This window comes from Cotesia typhae, unplaced genomic scaffold, assembly GCF_013202065.1.
Source record: "Cotesia typhae breed Kobodo isofemale line unplaced genomic scaffold, CoteBio_Ctyphae contig_11, whole genome shotgun sequence".
Classification (NCBI taxonomy): Eukaryota; Metazoa; Arthropoda; class Insecta; order Hymenoptera; family Braconidae; genus Cotesia; species Cotesia typhae.
Window position 1 is genome coordinate 764,693 of NW_027423711.1, and position 21,646 is coordinate 786,338.

At 27.5% G+C, this 21,646-nt stretch overlaps 3 protein-coding genes across 7 annotated transcripts; all 3 read left to right on the forward strand.

The window, feature by feature from the left end:
- Window positions 1–727: 727 nt before the first annotated feature.
- On the forward strand, window positions 728–4,080 carry LOC141524635 (uncharacterized). Its single transcript, XM_074238664.1, has 2 exons — window positions 728–877; window positions 1,103–4,080. The coding sequence occupies exon 2, from the start codon at window positions 1,199–1,201 to the stop codon at window positions 3,812–3,814; it is 2,616 nt and encodes an 871-aa protein (XP_074094765.1). The 5' UTR covers window positions 728–877; window positions 1,103–1,198; the 3' UTR covers window positions 3,815–4,080.
- Window positions 4,081–5,488: 1,408 nt separating this feature from the next.
- Window positions 5,489–14,046, forward strand: LOC141524651 (piwi-like protein Siwi). The gene is made up of 11 exons (XM_074238665.1): window positions 5,489–5,626; window positions 6,579–6,798; window positions 7,022–7,138; window positions 8,277–8,500; window positions 8,599–8,784; window positions 8,883–9,056; window positions 9,213–9,495; window positions 9,578–9,930; window positions 10,096–10,357; window positions 10,445–10,591; window positions 13,114–14,046. Exons 2-11 carry the CDS (start codon window positions 6,582–6,584, stop codon window positions 13,761–13,763), a joined length of 2,613 nt encoding a protein of 870 aa, XP_074094766.1. The 5' UTR covers window positions 5,489–5,626; window positions 6,579–6,581; the 3' UTR covers window positions 13,764–14,046.
- Window positions 14,047–14,393: 347 nt separating this feature from the next.
- On the forward strand, window positions 14,394–21,562 carry Schip1 (Schwannomin interacting protein 1). Of its 5 annotated transcripts, none has more exons than XM_074240870.1 (9): window positions 14,394–14,604; window positions 15,702–15,770; window positions 15,844–16,124; window positions 16,829–17,184; window positions 17,257–18,093; window positions 20,114–20,225; window positions 20,313–20,659; window positions 20,742–20,953; window positions 21,163–21,562. In XM_074240870.1, the coding sequence occupies exons 2-9, from the start codon at window positions 15,715–15,717 to the stop codon at window positions 21,320–21,322; spliced, it is 2,361 nt and encodes a 786-aa protein (XP_074096971.1). In that variant the 5' UTR covers window positions 14,394–14,604; window positions 15,702–15,714; the 3' UTR covers window positions 21,323–21,562. The 5 variants fall into 5 exon arrangements, with proteins under 5 accessions (XP_074096971.1, XP_074096996.1, XP_074097004.1 ...); XM_074240895.1 differs by having other exon boundaries at window positions 16,847–17,184; XM_074240903.1 differs by having other exon boundaries at window positions 21,115–21,305.
- The last annotated feature ends 84 nt before the right edge of the window (window positions 21,563–21,646 follow it).

Below are 21,646 nucleotides of genomic sequence, written 5' to 3' on the forward strand. Positions count from 1 at the left end.
ATGTTTAATAAAATATAGAAAGAAAAATAAAAAAAAAAATAGCTGTAAACAAGTGCACAAAAATAAAGATATTTATTTTTTTTAATGTTAGTTTTCATAAGATGTTCCCTTAAAAATGTTCGTAGCTCTCTTCAATAATTAAGAAATTTTTTTTTATGTTTTATTTCAATGATATTAAAGTTAGTAGTCTTAAAATTTTTTCAATTTTATTTAACAAACAAATTTTTTTTGAAAAATTATTTTAGAAAAATTGCAATTTTTACTTTTTAAAATTTCTACATGTCAATTTTTTTTCCATAATTTATTTCTTTAAAAAATTCATGAAAATTAATTTAGCAGACATTTAATAATTTTTAGAACTTTTTTTAACACACAAATTATGGCAAAAAAAAAAAAATTGATATGTAGAAATTTAAAATGCAATTTTTTTAAAATAATTTTTTAGAGTTAGTTTAATTGTAAAAATGAAATTAAAAATTTGTCAAGTGACAGCTAAATTTAATGTCAAAAAAAAATTCTCAAAATTGTTAAAAGTCTGCAAAATTAATTTTTATTTTATTTCAACTGAATATATGATTATTTTTATGTAATAATTGGATATTTGTTGATTGATTAAAAATCAAAAATATTTTTTCAATTTTCAGCTTTTCTATTTTACCGATATAAAAAAAATCATGAAGCATATTTTGATTTTGATGCTATAGTAAATATAACAAGAGAGACAATAAATTATCAAGTAAATAAACATAAGTTAATATTAAATATTATAGTAAAGTATTTTTTCTGTAAATTATTTTCTTCTAAAATTTATGACTATATTACATAAGTGTGAAACTTAGAAATAATATGCAGTAATGAATTTTTGGATTTTAACAAGGTACAGGTTATAATTATTAAATTAATTTATATTAAACAAATAAGAAAAATAAAAAAATTTATGTCATCATTGCAATAACTATTCGATAATTTCAATCAAGTTGTTATATTAAAACATTTTAATTGGTTTAAAAAAATGAATCATGAGTTACCAAGTTAATGATTATATAGTATATATTTATAAATAAAATATTTATTAATCAATGACATTTTTTTTGTTATTTAGCTCTTCGTATTAATGGATAATGAAATATCATTTGTAACCAGCATATAACTCAACAGAAAAAGAAGTCGACAAGTGGCTAATAAATTTGAATTAATAATGGAAAATTCAACTGGTCATTGGATTGTTGAGAATCTTGACAGCTTATTGAGCGCTGATGTGAATAACAATTTTATAGAAATAACATATAATTCAAGTGGTTATTGGATCATAGAAAATAACAACTTATCAAGTGATAATACTGAGAATAATTTTATACAACAGTCTTTAAATTGTTTTAAATTACCACAAGAAATTAAATGCAAAAGTAACGTTTCAAGTGATGATTCATCGAATGGTATTCCGGAAGAAAATTCAATTGTAGAAGATGAGAATTCAAATTTTTGTAAATTAATAACATCAAATCATTGTGATGAAAATACAACAGATAATGGTTTACCAATTGTAAGTTCTAAACAAAATTTCATCAATGTGGAAGCATCGTTAAAAACAAAAGAGTCACTTGATCATTTGGAATTGATAACTAAGAATCAGTACAATGATAAAAATACTAATTTTGATAAAGACTCAATAAAAAACGAAGGCTCTTTTAATTCTGCTAAACTAATTGAAAGCAAACAGTGTGATGGTTCAAGTTCAGATGATGTTTCAGCGATCGCTATTTCTGAAAAAAGCTTATCAGAAGTAAATAGTTGCACAGATACTTTTGGGTTGATAAAAGAAAATAAATCTGATGGTCAGATACAAAATAATAATTTACTGATTGCGATTACAGACGAAAATTTAACTGAAGTAATGAAAATCATGAATTCTAATTTAGATAATCCATCCCCTTGTGAAAATTTATATACGGCACTACAATTAGCTGTTCAAAATAATTATAAAGAAATAATCACATTTTTAATAGAAAAAATTACTCAGATAAATTGTAACACTGAAAAATCACAGAATACTCCTCTACATTTAGCGATTATTCAAAATAACCATGAGATTGTTAAAATGTTGTTAGCAAAAAAAGCTGATGTTAATAAAAAAAATGCATTAGGTCAATCTCCATTGGACATTGCATTAACAGATAACAATATAATAATTCTAAAATTGTTTGTAGAACATGTATCAGATATAAATATTACTGAAGAGAACTATGTGAAACTTCTTTTCTATTTATTTGATAAAGATTATTTACAATTAACTACAAATTTGTTGACTAAATGCTCTCACATAGATCTCAGTACAGTCTTCAAAAATTCTAATCTTTTGTGTAGAGCAGTTGAAAAAGAGCATTATTCGATTGTTAAAAATCTATTAGATCGTGATGCTGATGTTAATTGCAGTTATAGATCATATTTCGGATCTCGAACTGCACTATACATAGCATGTGAAAAGGGTAACTGTAACCTTGTTAAATTACTGCTAAGTAAAGAAGCTGATGTTAATATAGCTTCTGAAATATTTAATTACGAAACAGTACTTAACTACTATCCTATACGTCCTGCTATTGAAGGTGGGCACTATCTTGTTGTAAAAGTACTTATAGATTATGATACTGATATTAATAAGTGTTATGATGGGTTTTCTCCGCTTCACTTAGCTTGTAATTTCTGTCAAACACAAATAGTTAAATTGCTTATACACCAAGGAGCAAATATTAATATAAAAAATGACCTTGGTATATCACCAATTAGTATTGCTGCAAAACGAGGATACATTGATATTTTTAAGTATTTGATAGAAAATGAAGATTTTCATTTAGACTATGACAATGCTGAATTCATTTTACATTGTGTTACTAAGAATAATTTCTTCAAAATACTTGAGTTAATTATGAGCTACATAAATGAATTGAATAATGAAGATCATTTAAGATATGAAATCGATACTAAAGTAATTAATAACTTGGTAGATTTTTCACTTCTTCACACTGCAGCTCGTTTCGACTCTGACAATTGTATTGATATTCTTGTCCAAAGTGGTGCTTCAGTCAATTGTAAAGATAAAGATGGAAAAACTCCTCTTCATGTTGCTTATCAATACGGACGACAAAAATCTGTTGTAAGTCTTCTTAAAAACGGTGCAGATATCAATGCAATTTGTGATAAAGGTTACACACCTTTTGAATATTCTCAGGTATCGAAAAAAAGTGAATCTTATCTAACTAACTATTCTAAATATCATTCTGATGAAAGTAATATTATATTGGATGAACATAGTCCTGATGAAATGAGTAGTTATTTTGCAAAACATATAGCAAAAATGAAAAATATAAACTTAGATGTTAATACGAAAAATTATGATGCATTGATTGATATTAGTAGTAGAATGGAAAATTTGTTTCAACAGCAAGAAGAATATAACATAGAAGTAGAAACTATGAAAACTAAAGTTATAGTGTCTTCGTCTCCTATTACATACTATGATTTTATCAAAGCCAATTTACGATTAAGGGTTTGGTTGTTGAATGACGAAAACATTTTGAAAATTTTGGAGATTGGAGAATATAATTCAATATTTCCACACTATTCAATAATAATTAGTGGATGCTATCAAAGAGCTTTGGCGAAAAAAAAATTACTTGATGAAACTGAAAAATATCCTATTTTTGATAGTATTCAAGAGTTACCTGACCCTTGTATTGATATGATAATTTATTGTTTGAATGATAGCGATTTACGAACTTTAATCAATAAAAATAAATTTTTTAATAATGACAAATAATATTTGTTAGGAATTAAATTATTGTTATTTGATTCATTATTATTATTTTTATTTAATTTTTTTTATGAGATGTAATTTTTTAAATACTCGTTGAAACTTGAATAATAATTTTAAATAATATATTATATATCAATGTGCAGAAAGGAACTGGATTCGTGTATTATAACATTTTTAAAATCAAGTTACTTTTTGTACTTTCTTTTTCATTGTGCTTCAATAAATTAAGCGATTAGATATTTAAAAATAAACATTCAATATAAAATTTTCATATGTAATTTAAACCAAAAATATGAAAACTAAACTACAGCTTATACTATGTCTTTTATGCTAAAGACTTGTTTGATTAATCAGTTTTGTGAACGCTATATAAAATTAAATTATCAATAAATTGTTATGATATAATAAAAACTTACTTAAAGACTTTTTTCCACAAAACGTATAAACTTAATTATAGGGTTACATTACAATATAAACATTATTTATAAACTTAATAGCATCATTAATTCTGTTTGTGTGAATGTAAGCGTTTAAAAATTCTATGATAATATTATTTTAACATTACAATATTTCTGCACAATCGTTGACTTTCAAAGTGTTCATTCATGACTATAGGTGTCCAAACCGGCGGTTCTACCCTACAAAATCCCTACTAATATTATAAATGTGAATGTAAATTTGTTTGTTAAGCTTTCACGCAAAAACTACTAAACTGATCATCATGAAACTTTGTACACATATTCTTGGAGGTATTCAAAGTAACATAGTATACTTTTTGATAAAAAAAATAAAAATTATTTTTTACGAAAGACAAAAAAATTGTTTGTCAAAAAATTAGAATCACATTGATTCAGTTCTATAGGAATGTAATGATCTTTGATATTTATCTGAAGGCTTCAACGCGAGCAAAGCCGCGGGTAAAAGCTAGTTAATAATATTAATTAATTATTCAAACAAAATAATTATTTTATTTTTTATAAATGAGAAGTTGAGTTTCAAAAGGTATCTTTTCATTTTTGATTAATCGAGATAAAAAAACTGGTTGTCTTCAATTGTAAATATTTTTATTGAACTTTTTTAATTTAGCTACATAGTGCTATCTGTTATGAAACTAAAATTCGATTTTTATCCCGAAATCTTTATAATTCTTGAAGTAATTAATATTAAAAAGTTCAAAAAACTGCTCTTTTAAAATAAGAAAAGATACCTTTTTGAAAATCAGCTCCTCAAATATTACAATTATCTATCATAAAAAACTAGTAAATACCTAATCATAACTTAAATTATCTACTGTGAAAAAAAAAATTACAATTCATAGAATACAATCAAATATGTTTCTTTTTTTTTTTGTCTCACAGGAATATAATAAAACATAAATTTCTCAGCTTTTTAAGAATAGAGAGAGAAATAATGTGAGTTGAGATAATGTTATTAAAACGGTGGTAGACTGAAAAATCAAACCAATTTTTTATGCAAATTTGTATGTGTATGGTATTATAGAAGGGATAAGGTACTACAATGTAAATAGCCAGAAGTAATGAAGCTATGTAATATAAGAGTCGTTCTGGATAATGTAACCCTTATTTTTTTTTAGTGAATGACCAATTAAAAAGCTTAGTGATTCAGCTAATTGCATTTTTTTACCGAGCTTACCCGATTATAATCGAATCTAAGTATTTTATATTAATCTTTTTACATACATACGACTTCCGTTAGAATGCGAGCATCTTCAGCGGTGAAGCTTACAAACCGAATCAAAGCTTAACGAGCCGTGATACAAATCGATCAAAATACTTTTATACATCCAATTTGACGGTAAATATTTTATTTATTTAATTAAAATATTTTTAACATTCTGCTTTCATTACTTAAAAAACTAAGATTTTAAAAATATAATTAACCTTGTAAATTAATAATTATTAACACTTTACTTTGTTCGATCACCTTGGGCGTCATTTTTGATGGCGTCTCTTTGTATGATACTGAAACTACCAGATATCTGACAATTCTTGTAATTTTTAAAAGCAGTCAATTATTATAAAAAAAAAACTTTTAAAAAAATTCGTACTTTTAATTCTTTTTCATTTTTACACGTTGATTTTTTTGCTTAATATTTTTCATTATTATTTAATTGTTATAAAAATATAAAATGTTAGTAAAGTTAGCCGACGTTTTAAATTTTTTGATTTTTTTTTAATAATTAAATTAAAACAAGAAAATATTTTTAAAAAATTGCACTTGCAGTTTTTGAAGTTTTTTACACGTGCAATTTTTTTTATTTTTTTTTTTTTAATAATTTTTTCAATAAAAAAAAATTCTAAAAATTTTTAGATTTCGGCTAACTTTATTTTCATAAATCTAAAAAATTGTTATATGTTTGTTAAATTCAATATCATCTCTTTGTTCGATACTGATAATTATTTAAAAGTTTTATCAATAATTAATCATCTATTGATATAGTAATAATCATTATAGAATTTATAGAAAATTTTAATTCTTTATAAAAAAATTCATAATACTGAAGTTAGCGGTCAGCTGTCAATTTAAAAAATTTTTTTAACAAATCAGTTACAATAAAAAAATGCTTCTAAAAATTTTCACTTGTAATTTTTATTAAGTTTCACATGTGAAACTTTTTAATTAATTTTTTTTTTTAATAGTTGCATTACTATAAAATTTTAAAATAATTTTTAATGTCTGACAACTTCAGTGTCATAAAAATTTAGCTTTTTTTATATTAATGTTTTTACCTTTTAATTATTTCCAGACAATGGAAGGCGCAAAATTTCCCGGAAGGAGTCGTGGACGGGCAAGTCTCATCAGTTCACTAGCACAATTGCCGCAGTCTCAAGCCGCGTGGTCCCGACGTCCTGGACTGTGTCAACAGCCCGAGCAATCGTCGTACGGCAGATCTGTTCGTACAACAGCACCAGTACCTACAGCAACCGCGCCTGCTTCTGCTAAAATTATTGAAAAAGTTGCTGTTGGTATGTTAACGATTTTTTTATATTAAATAATTAATTAAATTGAAAAAGCTTTAATATACAGTGAAAGCTCTTAAAAATTACCCAGGTTGTCTTTCATGCTCTTGTTAGCGTTTTATGAGAAATTGAGACGGAGCTACGGTAACTTTTGAGAGCTTTCACTGTAATTTGAAAATAAAAAAAAAGCTATGTAGTATTCTAAAAATTGTACTATAAATTTTTTTAGATACTGGTGAATCATCATCAACACCTAATGTTGGACGCGGAGCAATGCGAGGACGTAAAATCATTAATGCAGATCTTTTAAATTCAAGGCCGGCTCATGTCAAAGCATCCAAGAGGGGTATAAGTTTTATTCAAACTATTATTGTAATTTAATTTATTTATTTATTACTAGCAACCTGCAGTCACTATGCGACTGTCAAATGATAATGACATTAAAGTTAGCAGTCACTAGAGAATTTTTAAATTTTATTTAACAAAAAAATTAGTTCCAAAAAATTGTTTTTAAAAAATTGGATTTTTAATTTTTTAAACCTTCTAAATGTCAATTTTTTTTTGCCATAATTTATTTGTTAAAAAAAATTCTAAAAATTATTAAATATCTGCTAAATTTATTTTCATTAAATGATATTAAATACTTCATAATTTTTTAATTTTATTTAACAAAAAAATTTGTTACAAAAAATTATTTAAAAAAATTACATTTTTAATTTAATAAAATTTCTATATGTCAATTTAAAAAAAATTTTTTTTTTCTATAATTTATTTGTTATGAAATTCTTAAAATTATTAAATATATGCTAAATTAATTTTCATGACGGCCGAGATTTATGAATTATGAATAAGAACACTTTTGCTTAATGATTTTTTGATATTTATGACTCTATACATAATTTGAGTACTTCTTAAACAAATTTTAAAAATAATAGTGTTATCACAGGATCAATTACAAATAATTTAATGGACAAATGTGACCGAACAAATTTATAGAACCAAAAAAAAATATTAAAAACTCCTCCAAAAATTCAACATAAAAAATTGACTACTAAAAAATATATAAAATTAAAAGACACTGATTCTTGTCGCGACCTTTTTGATGATACCAAATTAAACTATAAAAATTTATTTGAAAATAATAATATGCTCGTCACAAAATTTACCTTTCTCTCTCAATTATTTTAATCATAAATAACTATCGCTAAAAAATATCAAACTCAATTTACGATAAAGATATATCCGCTACTAAATTTTTCTTAGTCTCTTAATTATATAAATCAATTTTATAATAGTGAAATTAGCTGTCAACTGTTAAAATTAAAAAAAATTTTTTAATAATTCAATTACAATAAAAAAATGCTTCTAAAAACTCGTAAAAACCCATTTTATCATATAAATACACTGGCCACAAATTTTTGCTTATTCTCTTAATAATTTAGATTTATTATCATAATGATTGTTTTTTATTATTTGTAATTTAGGAACGGGTGGCAATGCAATAACTTTACAAGCGAACTTTTTCAAGATTTTGAGCGCTCCTGATTGGGGATTGAGGCAATACCGTGTAGATTTTACCCCTGAAGAAGACAGAACTATCGTTCGAAAGGGTTTATTAAGACTTCATAAAGAACGATTAGGAACTTACATGTTCGATGGAAGTGTTATTTACACTTGCAATCGTTATTCAGGAGTCTCAAAAACAGAAGTAAGTTATTAATTGAGTCCAAGTCTTGTTATAAAAATTTTTAAACACTGTCCAATGGAAATTTATACTAACTAATAAATTGTTTTTTTTTTTTACAGGTGATGGAATTATTCTCGGAGCGACAATCTGATAACGCTAGAATAAAAGTCAGTATTCGTTTAGTTGGAGAGTTGACTAAAGGTGATCCACACTACCCACAATTCTTCAACATCATTGCTCGCAAAGGACTGGAGCATCTCCATCTTCAATTAGTCGGACGTAATTACTTCGATGCTCGGTCAAAAGTAATTTTTTTTATTAAATATTTTTACATAATTATTTGATATTACGGTTTTATAATGATATATTTATTTATTTTTTTTTTTTTTTAATCATTTTTAAGGTGGAAATTCCTGAGTACAGATTCGAATTGTGGCCGGGTTATCAAACATCAATTCGTCAACATGAACGTGATGTTCTAATGGGAGTAGAAATTACTCACAAAGTAATGCGTCAAGAAAATTTATTAGATATTTTAGGAAGAGTTCGTTCTAACGCTCGTGGAGGTGATATTCAAGTAAGTTTAATCAGATCATTTTTATTTTTAAACAATTTTTTTCTTTTGTTTTATTTACAACTAAATGTAATTTTGCTTTTATTTTATTGAATTTTGCAAATAATAAATTAAGTATATTTTAATTTATTATATTTTTTTATTTCTTTATTCTTACAGGGAGCTTGCAAAGCTGAAGTTATTGGTGTCACAGTATTAACTGGCTACAACAATAACACATACCGAATTGAGGACATTGATTTTACTAAGAGTCCAAAATCTTCATTTAAATTAGGAAAAGAAGAAACTCTATCTACTTACATCGATTATTATCGTAACAAATATGGTCTTAAGATTAATAATCTGTCACAACCATTATTTGTCACTCGTTTACCCCTGCGAGATCGTCGTGCAGGAAAAGATGAATTGCTTTATTTAATTCCCGAACTATGTAGAGCCACAGGTAGCTTGGCTTTTCAATCGAATTCTATTACAAAAAAAAATTAACAATAAACCTCACTGATAACTATTTTGTATTTTTTTAGGATTAACTGATGAAATGAGAACCGACTATAAATTGATGGCTAAATTGGCGACATTTACCCGCCTCAACCCTGACCGGCGTATTGATAGATTACTTCATTTCAATAAACGACTCCAAGATGAGCCAACTGTGGTGCAAGAGTTCCAACAATGGAATTTAAAACTAGACAATAAGTTGGTAGAAATTCCAGCTCGCGTCATTGCACCTGAAAATATTATTTTTGGAAATACGAAGCAATCTGCTTCTAACAGTGCTGACTGGACTCGGCACTTTCGAGGTGCCCGATTGATTATTTGTACCAAATTAACAGATTGGGTACTGATTGTTCCAGAACGTGCTAAACGAGACGCAGAAGTAAGATTTCATCATTATTTTCTCTACATATTTTTCTATAAAATTTTTTAGATTGAAAATTTTTATTTTTCTAATTTTATATATTTTTATTTAACGTTTTTTCATTTATACATACGAACAATAAAAATTAATTTTCGAATATTTCTATATTAATATATATTTTAGCCATTTGTTGAAAATCTCATCAAAGTCGGTCATGGAATGTCATTCGCCATAAACAAGCCCCAAGTTCGCGAAATAATGAATGATTCTGCACAATCATATGCTGAAGAGTTGGAGAGAATCATGAGTCGCACTGTTCCACAACTCATTTGCTGCATTTCAGTAAGATCACGAGCGGATGTCTACTCAGCAATCAAAAAGAAGTGTTGCCTTGATCGTCCTGTTCCGAGTCAAGTCATTCTTTTGAAAAATTTGGCATCTAAAGGTCTATAAATTTTATGATTTATTATATTGTAACAGAATAATTATTACACAATATCCTGCAAATTCTTGTTTTGAATGATTTTATCAGGTGCCATGTCAATTGCTACCAAAATAGCAATTCAAATCAATTGTAAAATCGGTGGTGCTCCTTGGAGTCTTGATTTTGGAATCGCTGGATTGATGGTTGTAGGATTTGATGTCTGTCACGATCCTAATCAGCGTGGAACTGATTTTGGTATTTCTCAAATTATTATTTTATACCCGCAGTAAAATTATTAAAAAATTAAATAATAATAATAATAACAATTTATATTTTTAGTTTTTATTGGCTGTCCAGTCTAATACAACAATTTTTTCTCTAATTTTTTCGTAATATTGTTAGCCTGTATTTCCCTCCAGGTATGAACAATTTATCGTCAATTTATATCTAAATTTGTCATTAAAGACAAATTTGACTGAAAAAATAATTCGGACGGCCCAGACCAGGACGATTATTTTTTCGAACCAGGATGTCCGATTTATTTTTTCAGTCAAATTTATCTTTAATGACAAATTTAGATATGAATTGACGATAAATTGTTTATGCCTGGAGGGAAATACAGGCTAACAATATTACGAAAAAATTAGAGAAAAAATTGTTGTATTAGACTGGACAGCCAATAAAAACTAAAAATATAAAGTATTATAAAACCAGTCTTTAGAAAAAAAAAATAAATAAATAACTAATAATGATAGTGTTATTTATTTAGCAATTTGCTACATTCAAACATGTTAAAAAAAAAAAAAAATTTTTTTTTTTACAGTCAATTATACATTTATATACATATTAACAATAAATATCTTAAATATCTATACATAATTTAATATGATCTTTTAACTCTCTTTTAAAACTTATCAAAGATTTTACATTTCTAACATTAAGTGGCAATTTATTATACCAGTTATATCCTTTGTAAATAATGGTTTTTTCTGCTGTATGTGTTTTTGTAAAATTAATATTCAATAGTTTTTGATTTCTTGTCTTATATGTACATCGTTCACTGTTATATTGAATGAGTTCAGACAGATAAGCTGGTGTTAATTTGTTTATCATTTTATAAATAAATATACAAGTATTGTAAGTTATTTGCTGCCTAATAGAAAGCCATCCAAGTGTTTCTAACATTAGTTTTATACTAGTAAATTTGTTTACTAAAAGAATGTTTCGCATGGCTCGGTTTTGCATTTTCTGTAATATATTTATCTTGTTATCGTCATAATTTATCATAATAGTACTACAGTAATTGAAATGAGGGGCTATGATTGTTTTATATACCATGCATTTTGTAAAACTACTAACGCTGTTATTAAGTCGATATAAAATATTCAATTTTTGGGCAATTTTTTTTTATGTAAATATAGCATTTTCATTGAATGTTAAGTTGTCGTCTAAAATAACTCCTAAATATTTTATTTCTTTCACTTCATTAAGAATTACGTCATTATATTTAATAACACATTTCCCTCTAATATTTTGAGCCCTTTTTTCATGCAAGATCATATGATGTATTTTATTAATATTAATTTTTAATTGAAACTCTTTTAACCAATCAGATAAAATTTTTAAACTTTCGTTTAGTTTGCTTTCTATTATTTTCAAATATTTACTACTAAAATATATTTTCATATCATCAGCGAATAATTTACATTTTACGTTAATTTTTTTAAGTCTATCAAGTACATCATTAATATATATTATAAATAAAAGTGGTCCAAGTTTCGAACCTTGAGGCACACCATATTTTATTTCTTCAGGTTTAGAAAATATATTTTTAAACTTAACTTTTTGTTTTCTGTCGATTAAATATGATTTAAACCATTCAAAAACATTGCCCTGCATTCCCCATGATTGTAATTTTTGCAGTAGCTTGAATCGATCAATAATAATAATCACTAATAATAATAATAATAATAATAATAATAGCAAGGTGCTCCAGGTGCAGCTTCCGGACACTTCCTGTAGGACGTGTAGACAACATCCGGAGACGCTTATGCACCTTTTGTCGGTATGTCCTGTGCTGGCGAGAGGTGCATATATCCAGCGTCACAATGCTGCCCTGAGAGTACTGTATTACTATCTTCGTCATTGCTACGGTATTGACGTGACACCAGTGCTGCCTTATCTGCCAGGGGATATTCCCCAGGTTGTTGAGAATGACAGTTGCAAAATTTATTGGAACATGCCATTTGCAACAACCCGGCGGATAGATCACAACAAACCTGATATTGTGCTCTTCGACAAGGCCACCCGTGACATTTATGTCATTGAGTTCTTGGCCCCGGCTGAATACAACATCTCAGCCAAAGAAGAGCACAAAAGACAAATATATCAGGATCTCCTGTTTGAAATTGGCAAACTTTACCCAGGTTACCGTGTCAAGCTTGTCGTCCTGATTGTTGGCGTCCTAGGAGGGATGAAACAGTCTTTTGTATCCTCACTTGCCAAAGTTCCAGCTTGCTCATCAAAAGCTGAGTTCTTGGCAGTTAGGATGCAGAAGGCTGTTATACTTGGTTCTCTCCGTCTCTTAAGGGAAATGACTTTGGCCTGCTGTGATCACTAACCGCCTTGTTGTGCAGAGTGGTCCAGCAGTAACGGATGGAGCTCAGGCTGGGCCCTCGGAGAATCGGACTGCGGGGATAACCCCCCTGAGCATTTAATAACAAAATAATAATAATAATAATAATAATAATAATCACAACTTTTTTTTCTTCTCTTAGGAGCCATGGTTGCATCACTTGACCGCGGTATGACCAGATACTTTTCGGCAGTCAGTGCTCATAGAAGTAATGAAGAATTAACCAACGAATTCAGCATCAACATGGTCAAGGCATTGCGTAAATACACGGAATTGAATGACGATAAACTTCCATCCCGTATTGTCGTCTACCGTGATGGTGTTGGCGATGGACAGATTCCCTACGTATTGGAACACGAAGTTGATCATCTTCGGGAAGCTCTTAGCAAATTATATGGAAACGCCGAGCTGGTGAAGTTGGCTTTTATCATTGTCACAAAGCGCATCAATACAAGATTGTTCTACAACCGTCGTGAAAATCCACCTCCTGGAACCATTGTCGACGACGTAATCACTAACCCATGGAGGTATGATTTCTTCATTGTATCTCAGTGTGTTAAACAAGGATCCGTCTCACCCACAGCCTACAACGTCATTTATGACAATGTCGGTCTCGATGTCGCTTGCATTCAGAGGCTGACTTTTCAGTTGACTCATATGTACTTCAACTGGAGCGGAACTGTGAGAGTTCCAGCACCTTGTCAATATGCTCACAAATTGGCATTTTTAGTTGCTCAAAGTATTCATCGACCACCAAGTAGCCATTTGGAAAGTCTCTTATATTTCCTTTGAATATTTATTTTGTGTTCAGTATATATTATTGAGAAATTATCAATATTTTATAATTTCATATTATTTAAATTTTTTCATATAAATTTTCTATTAATTTATTATTAATTTTCTATCCATTTGTGTGTTTTTTATAATTATAATGAACATGATTAATATTTTCAATACTTGAAAATTTCAAGTAAAACACTAAATTTTTATATAATTGTTAAACAATTGGTCTTATAGTATTTATTTAATTAATTGATAATTATTAATATTTAATAATTATATTTTTTGACGTCTTAATTATAAATCATGGCTACGTTAAGTATTTATTTACTGCGTTAAAAATTTCTTTTTGTTAATTATAAAATAATTGTGATAGTTATTAACAAATAAATTTGTTTAATTTTAGTGAATTAGATTTAAGACTACAAAATTGTAATAACATTGAACATATTGTTATAATTGATCGTATTAATTGAAATAAAATGTCCACAGAAAATTAATTAAAATTTGTATTTTGATTTTTTTTTCTTTTCCGTATAAGAAATTCTAAAAGAAAAAAAAATACTAAGCTGATGTAGATGATCCTCTGTGGACGCATGCGTGTCTGCTTCTGAGTAGAGGGTTGGTTACGAGTGAAAGAGGGTTGATCACTATTTTACAAAGCAGGCAGTGCTTCACGGGCATTTATTCTCCAAAAATTAAACTAGAATATCGCTCCATATTTCAGGATTTAATTTGTGCTTCAAGATAACTAATAATTCTTTATTTACGAATTTTAATCGAACAATTAAAAAATTTTAGTAGTAAAAAAAAGTGTTGCGATTCTTTCTTTGCATCGTTTCGAGCAATATTGGTAAGTCAACGACCTCTACTATGCAATATTTAACTGTAACATAATTTACGAGTTCCCGCTAATTATTTAGTTAATTCTTTTAACTTAGAAAAGTATTGTAGCTAAGTTAAATTTATTTTAACTATTAAGTTGTGTAATATAATGAAAGATATAATATGTCATTGAAAAACTTGGTTACAAAAATATTAAATATGAAAATTTAATTGATTAATTTATTAAGAATAAAAAAAATGACGCTTTCATTTCTTCTTAAAACTACTTTAAATATTTTAATTAGTATTTATGTTGATTAAATTTTGTTGTAAATAGAATTAAAAGCATTTTACACAGTAAAAATACGCTTGAAAATGACGTCAAGGTAGTAAGTCGATATTGATTATACGTACATGTAGTAAAATGACCGTCAAATAAAAAAAACTAAGATTGGGCATGTTGTATCCAAGTATTTATGTGTTATAAGTGAAATAATTTCTAGACAACATAAAAAACAGGTAAATAGATATAAACATAAATTATTATTCAATAAACTAAGATCGAGGGTATTTTATTTCTTCATTGACAATTGTTTTTTGTAACAAAAGCACTGAAAAAGTAGTAGGTGGTATATTGTATATTAAAGCCAAAAAAGAGAAAAATATAGCTAAGAAGAAGAGAGTGAATGATTGGTGTACGCTCGCGTTAGAATTACAAAGCAGTGTGTGAGATGGAATGAGAATGCATAGTTTGCTAGAGAATGAGGACGAATGGAAGGACTGAAGTAAAGGAGAGTAAATGAGAGAAGGAGTAAGAGCGATATGAGGGTGTTGGTTACGTTTTCGCGAGTCAATAAACCCACTATGGAGTTAGAGCGAACGTCTGCGCGCGGCTTCAACATGGTGCTCGGTGAGTAGGGAATTATCTCTGTTTTTCATTGATATCTTACCATCAATTTTAAATATAAAGGGATAAGTTTATTAATAGTTATTACGCTTACAACTTTACAAAACATACCAAATGTCTATTAATATTCTTTACTATTGATATAAATTAAGTAATATAAAAAAAACTTCTAGTTTTCATCCAACTAATATATATAATCACCGTTAAATTGATTTTAGAGAAGCGAACGTCATGCAAATCAAAGACGCTCTTATGTCGTCTGTTATTCACTCTGAATTAAATAATAAGTGAGTAATTGCATAAAGATTCTTAGAAATTTAATGAATTTTAATTTATAGTGACTAACGATTTATTTTATAGTCAACTTGAGCGAGAAAATCTGGGAGTGGCTTCAGGCTCTGTTGAAATAAAAACTTGTGATGAAAATACTTCTGAAAAAATTGAAGATTATCCAGAATCACCGGGATATGAAGTTCAAGACTTTCATGTTGCTCGAGATACTACAACGTGGTCATCAATTGCTATAACTCATACGAATGTCAATAACCATCCAAAACAAATAAACAGTATTATAAACAATAATTTGTCTGTTTCAAGATTGTCATTAAGCAGTTCTACGGATAGTTTATCCGATTATGACAGTAAGATAATTAAATTAATAAAAAATTATAACACCGAAGTTGACAGATATTAAAAAATTTTTATGAAAATTAACTTAGCATGAGAATGAAGTTAGCAGTTATTTATTAATTTTTAGAATTTTTTAACAAATAAATTATAGCAAAAATAAATGAGAAAAAAAATTGACATTTAGAAATTTTAAAAAATTATAAATGCAATTTTTTAAAAATAGTTTTTCAGACAAGATTTATTTGTTAAATAAAATTAAAAAATTATCAAGTGGCTGCTAACTTTAATGTCATTAACTTAGCAAATAGTTGATAATTTTAAGAATTTTTGTAACAAATAAATTATGGCACAAAAAAATTTATACAAAAAATTGACATTTCGAAATTTAAAAAAACTACAAATTCAATTTTTTAAAAATAATTTTTTGGAGCAAATTTATTTGTTCATTTACTTTAATGTCATAAATTTTTTTGGAATTTTGGAGCAATTAAATTATTAAAAAAAAAAAAATTAATTAAAAAGTTTCACATGTGAAAATTAATAAAAATTACAAGTGAAAAATTTTAAAAGCATTTTTTTATTGTAATTAATTTGTTAAAAAAATTTTTTAAATCGACAGCTGGCCGCTAACTTCAGTATTATAAAAAATTATAATTATTCTTATACACAAATTTGTATTCTTAACTCTTGAATAAAATTCAAAAAATTATTTTAGCTCATGAATTATCTGCAGGGTCGGAATGTTCAGAAAATTCAGAGGATGGTAGTTTGTCAAGACCTTGCCGTGGAATAATAAATCCTAATTATCCAGGATTTCAGCATCTGGCTCCAGCATTTTTATCAGTCTTCAATGAAGATCGTACTGACAGTCCAGATTTGCCTTCAGAATTCAGTGAACAAGAATTAGATAACAAAATCAATGAGTGTCGTAATAATAACAAAAATATAATAGAGACAACTAAAGAAACAAATGAAGAAGATAATAATGATAACTGCGATAGAATAAATTATTTTGATACGCAAAAAGACGAACATAAATTTTTCTACAAGAAATCAAAATTTAATATTCAGGTTGGTAATTTAATAGTATTTTTATGTGATCACGTAAAATTAGTTAATTAAATAATAAATTTGATTTTTTAGCAAACATTGGACGCCGTTTCGTCCTCGGAAAAATGTTTAAACTATGTCAAGAGCATTGAACAATCAAAACAAGGATTGGAATCAAATAACTCTAATATTGATTATTGTCATAATCATAGTTCTGTAGAGATAGAAGTGGCTGAATTACAATCCAGCTCAACTGAACGACCCCAATTTGCTGAAATTGAAGATATTCCGTCAGATTCAGGTACAGGAAAAACTTGCGAACAAGATAGTGAAACTGAAGAAATAGTAATTGAACACATAGATCTTATTTCTGAAGCCACGAAACTGTCAAAAAATACACCAAAATTAGAATCCAGAGGAAAATCATCAAATTCAAATCTAATTGAAAACTCAGAAACAGTATATTACTCTGAAGATCTATCTGGAAAAGAAAAATCATTACCGTATACCAAACTAGAAGAAATTGATTTGTTGTCAAGTATAGGTCGTGATATTGGTGTAAATCTTGAAAAATATATCCAACCTGTTCCTGACGTAGTTGCAATGGAAACAATTGATGTTCATTCTTCTCGTTCATTTTCTAATTTAGTAAAAGATGCAATTCGAGAAGATACTAATAAGCTTCAAGATCAAGATTTAACGGAAACTGCAAGTGTTGATTTAAGAAAAAAAGAAAAAATGGCAAGAAACCAAGCACGAAGACGTCAACAATCACTTATAGGACAACGTCGACCTGAAAAACGTCGAGTTGAACAAGTAGACAAAGCTCCGGGCAGCTTTGATGTTTATAACATTGAAACAGCAATGCCCAAAATTGACCTGGATGCTATTGAATCGCATTTAATAGCAGCACGTGAAGAAGAACGACGGGTAAGATTCATTGACACCAATTTCACATAAAGTAATATATGCCCATATAAATACCTATTCAATGAAATAATAGCTAAATCTTTATTGTCATAGTAGTATCACATGCGCGTATAGAAATAGTTCTAATACTAAAAATCGATAAAATAAACTTGCATGTTCTGTTTGAAGATTAAAAAGCTTACGGGAATTTCACCGTGATACCTATTAAAGTTTAAGGGTTCAATTTTATTTAAGGAAAAATAGTAGCACTTAAGAATTGATTATTTTAATGTATCATGTTCCATAAAATGTTCACTGATATTTTATATTAATATCACAATTTATTATTATTATTATTTTATATTTTTAGTTTTTATTAGTTGTCCAGTTTAATACAACAATTTTTTTTTCTAATTTTTTAAAGACTGGGCTGGACGATTTGTCCAATATTAGACTGGATAGCCAATAAAAACGAAAAATATGAAGTATTATAAAACCAATCTTTAGGGGAAAAAAAAAATAATAAATAAATATCAAAATTATTATTATTATCAAGTACGAGTGATAGAAGAACAGAGATATAATAAACATTACTGATAAATGACAATGTGCTGATGAGTTAAAAAACAGATACATTAAAAAGAGAAACAAAGAGAGACAAAAAAAATTAATATGACTAAAACGATGAAACGGTTAACATACGATACATAAATTAAAATAATTGTCGGCATGTTGAGTGAGTAGAATTTAAATTAAAATGTATCCAAGCCTTTTTCGTTGTCGGTCCACTATTGAACCTCAGAATCATGATTTTTACCATAATTCTCTCGACTATATGCAGGTACAAATAATATAATAAATCATCTTATGTATTTTATTATTTAATGATATTTATTGTATAAAGAGGAGGAGAAGATCAATTAATTTTCTTATTTATTATTTTATTAAATCTAATTGAGTTAATTTTTATTAAAATTTTAGTCATATTAAAAAAATTGATTCAATTTTGAAATTAATTTAGATGAATTAAATGAAAAAAAAATTTAGAAAGAAACGGAAAGATTAACGACAATGTGCTGAAAGTAAAAAATTCCAAGTGGTTGTTTTACTTGACCGATCAAGCAATACATACAGGAAGTTGTTTATTGAATTTTCAATATTTTAGATACTTTATTATTTGTAATAACTATATAAAATAGTATTAAATATAATTTTGCTAATAATACTGATAATATAATCTCAATTCTTAAATGTTTTATAGAATTATAGAAAAAAGTAACATAAAATAGAATTGGCCTAAATATTTAAGTGAAAAGTAGTAGTAGTAGTACAGTAAGATTTAAGTACTTAAAGTAATACTTGAAGAAAAATATGAGTACTTTCACTCAGCTGACACTGTCTTGTCTGATTCTGTTCTCAACAGTTAAATCTTTAGTTATTAACTGCGCTGACTCAAAATGAACGGTAGTAATACCAAATGGTCAAGACACTATAAAAAAGATTCTCGATTTGTTACAGATTTGTACACATTTACTTATGATAATGATTTAACATCAGTGAGTTTGTTAATTATTAATTGATGTGTGAATAACTCAAAGTTATAAATTAATAATAACAAGTTAAATATTACTATTTAATTTGAATTTTAAGTCAAATAATTTTATGTATCCGTTATTTATAATTATATCAATTGAATATTAGTATTCGATTAGAGTTTTATTCGCACACTCATATCATTAAAGATTACCTTTACGGGTAAATAAACTAACATGAATACAATGTATTAATTTTTATTCTGTCGATGACTAGTTTGAGGAAGAGCTGCCCCAACACGTTGAAAAAAATGTACCGTTCGATGAAATTATTGACAATATTATAACAGAACATAATTTAAATACAAATTATATAAATAAAGAAGATGTGATTGCGCGTTTTGATCGCGTAATACGGGGGGAAATTAGTGATTCAGAGGTACTTTCCATGATATTTGGGAAATCTTAAATGAAGTAAAAAATAAATGATGAATTTTTTAATTTTTCAGCGTCGAAATGATCGAGAAGAAATTAGAAAAAGGCTTGCTATGGGCTCAGATGCAGATGACTTTCGATTGGAGCATGGACGAAAACCTAGTCTTCAATCGCGACTTCAAAGTGGTAATTTATATAAACATTTTACAAGGAATTTTAACATAACTAGTTAAATTAATTTTTTTTTTTTTTTTTTTTTTTTTTTTTTTACAGGGATGAACTTACAAATTTGCTTCATGAATGAGACGCCTTCAGACAGTGAATCACCTAGTTCAGAAGATATATCACCAAATATAAAACAAGCTTCAAGTTTTTACAAACATAATAGTACCGCTGCTAGACCTCAAGTTTTGAGTCTTCCACCATTGAGACTTAATACCGATATTCTTGATGCACCTCTTGATGAGGCTGATTTCTTTGCTCGTCAAGCAAGACTTCAAACTGAAGCAAGAATGGCCCTTGCTCAAGCAAAAGAAATGGCCCATATGCAAATGGAAGTTGAAAGACAAAGACTCACACAAAGCCCAATCACGGAAATAGTGCGCTCAAGTCTTGAGAAGGTTTATATTTATTGTGAAAATTAAATTTAACCGGTTTTAGTAATTGAATAAATAAAATAAACTTAATAACTCCTGTAATTAGGTCGGCGTTCAATTAGGCGAAGATAGACGTCGGTTGTCGAGAGTCCTTTTAACTGAATTAAACGTCGCTCAACTTCAAGTAGTTGCAAATGACCTTCATTCAAGAATTGCGGTTCTAAATGAGGTACTTGTTGAAGGATTACTTAGACGAGATGATTTACATATGGAACAAGACTCAATGCTAGTAGATGTTGAAGATCTAACTCGATATCTGTAAGTATTGCATGATTATTACATTTCCGTTAGCGAGCACTAAAAATATCAAAAATGCTACGCTTACATCACACTCATATTACCTATTATTGTAAGACTTTATTGATACACGCTACGCTGTTTTCTTTATTGCTATTCTCCACTCCCTCTCCGTCTCTCAGTAATAAGTAGACGACGGATTTGTGAGGTGAGCATTTTTGTTTGCATAGTGGTGCCAAGCAAGAATCGCTCAAGAAGCGACAGGCAAACAGCAAAAAACAAGCAACACAGGGGAATAAACGGACCAGTCAACTACACTCAATGATGATGATCCCAATAATAAAAACTAAATTGAACGGTCGAAGCTTCGTTGAATTTGTTAAAAAGTAAATTATTAAACTGAGAATTATTTAATTATTAATCCGTTAAATAATTCCTTATATTATTCAATGTTTGATGTCACACAATGGACTTTTCATGATGCGAAATATCTAAAAATTTAAGATGAAATGACATGAATTAAAAAAAAAAATATATATATAGCTTAATGATTTTCCACAATATCCAAAATTTTTACAGCTTTATCACTCAATAATAAGTATTTAATTACTATAATTAATTAAATTTATATATCTAAAGATCTATTTATGAATATATATATATATATATATATATATATATATATATATATATATATATATATATATATATATA

Coding starts and splice junctions, on each gene's coding strand:
- LOC141524635 (XM_074238664.1), top strand. CDS start 1,199: ATGGAAAATTCAACTGGTCATTGGATTGTTGAGAATCTTGACAGCTTA.
- LOC141524651 (XM_074238665.1), top strand. CDS start 6,582: ATGGAAGGCGCAAAATTTCCCGGAAGGAGTCGTGGACGGGCAAGTCTC. Junction 8,785..8,882: donor ACTTCGATGCTCGGTCAAAA/GTAATTTTTTTT, acceptor ATCATTTTTAAG/GTGGAAATTCCTGAGTACAG. Junction 10,592..13,113: donor TCAGCGTGGAACTGATTTTG/GTATTTCTCAAA, acceptor TTCTTCTCTTAG/GAGCCATGGTTGCATCACTT.
- Schip1 (XM_074240870.1), top strand. CDS start 15,715: ATGCAAATCAAAGACGCTCTTATGTCGTCTGTTATTCACTCTGAATTA. Junction 15,771..15,843: donor CACTCTGAATTAAATAATAA/GTGAGTAATTGC, acceptor TTTATTTTATAG/TCAACTTGAGCGAGAAAATC. Junction 20,954..21,162: donor GAAGATCTAACTCGATATCT/GTAAGTATTGCA, acceptor TTGTTTGCATAG/TGGTGCCAAGCAAGAATCGC.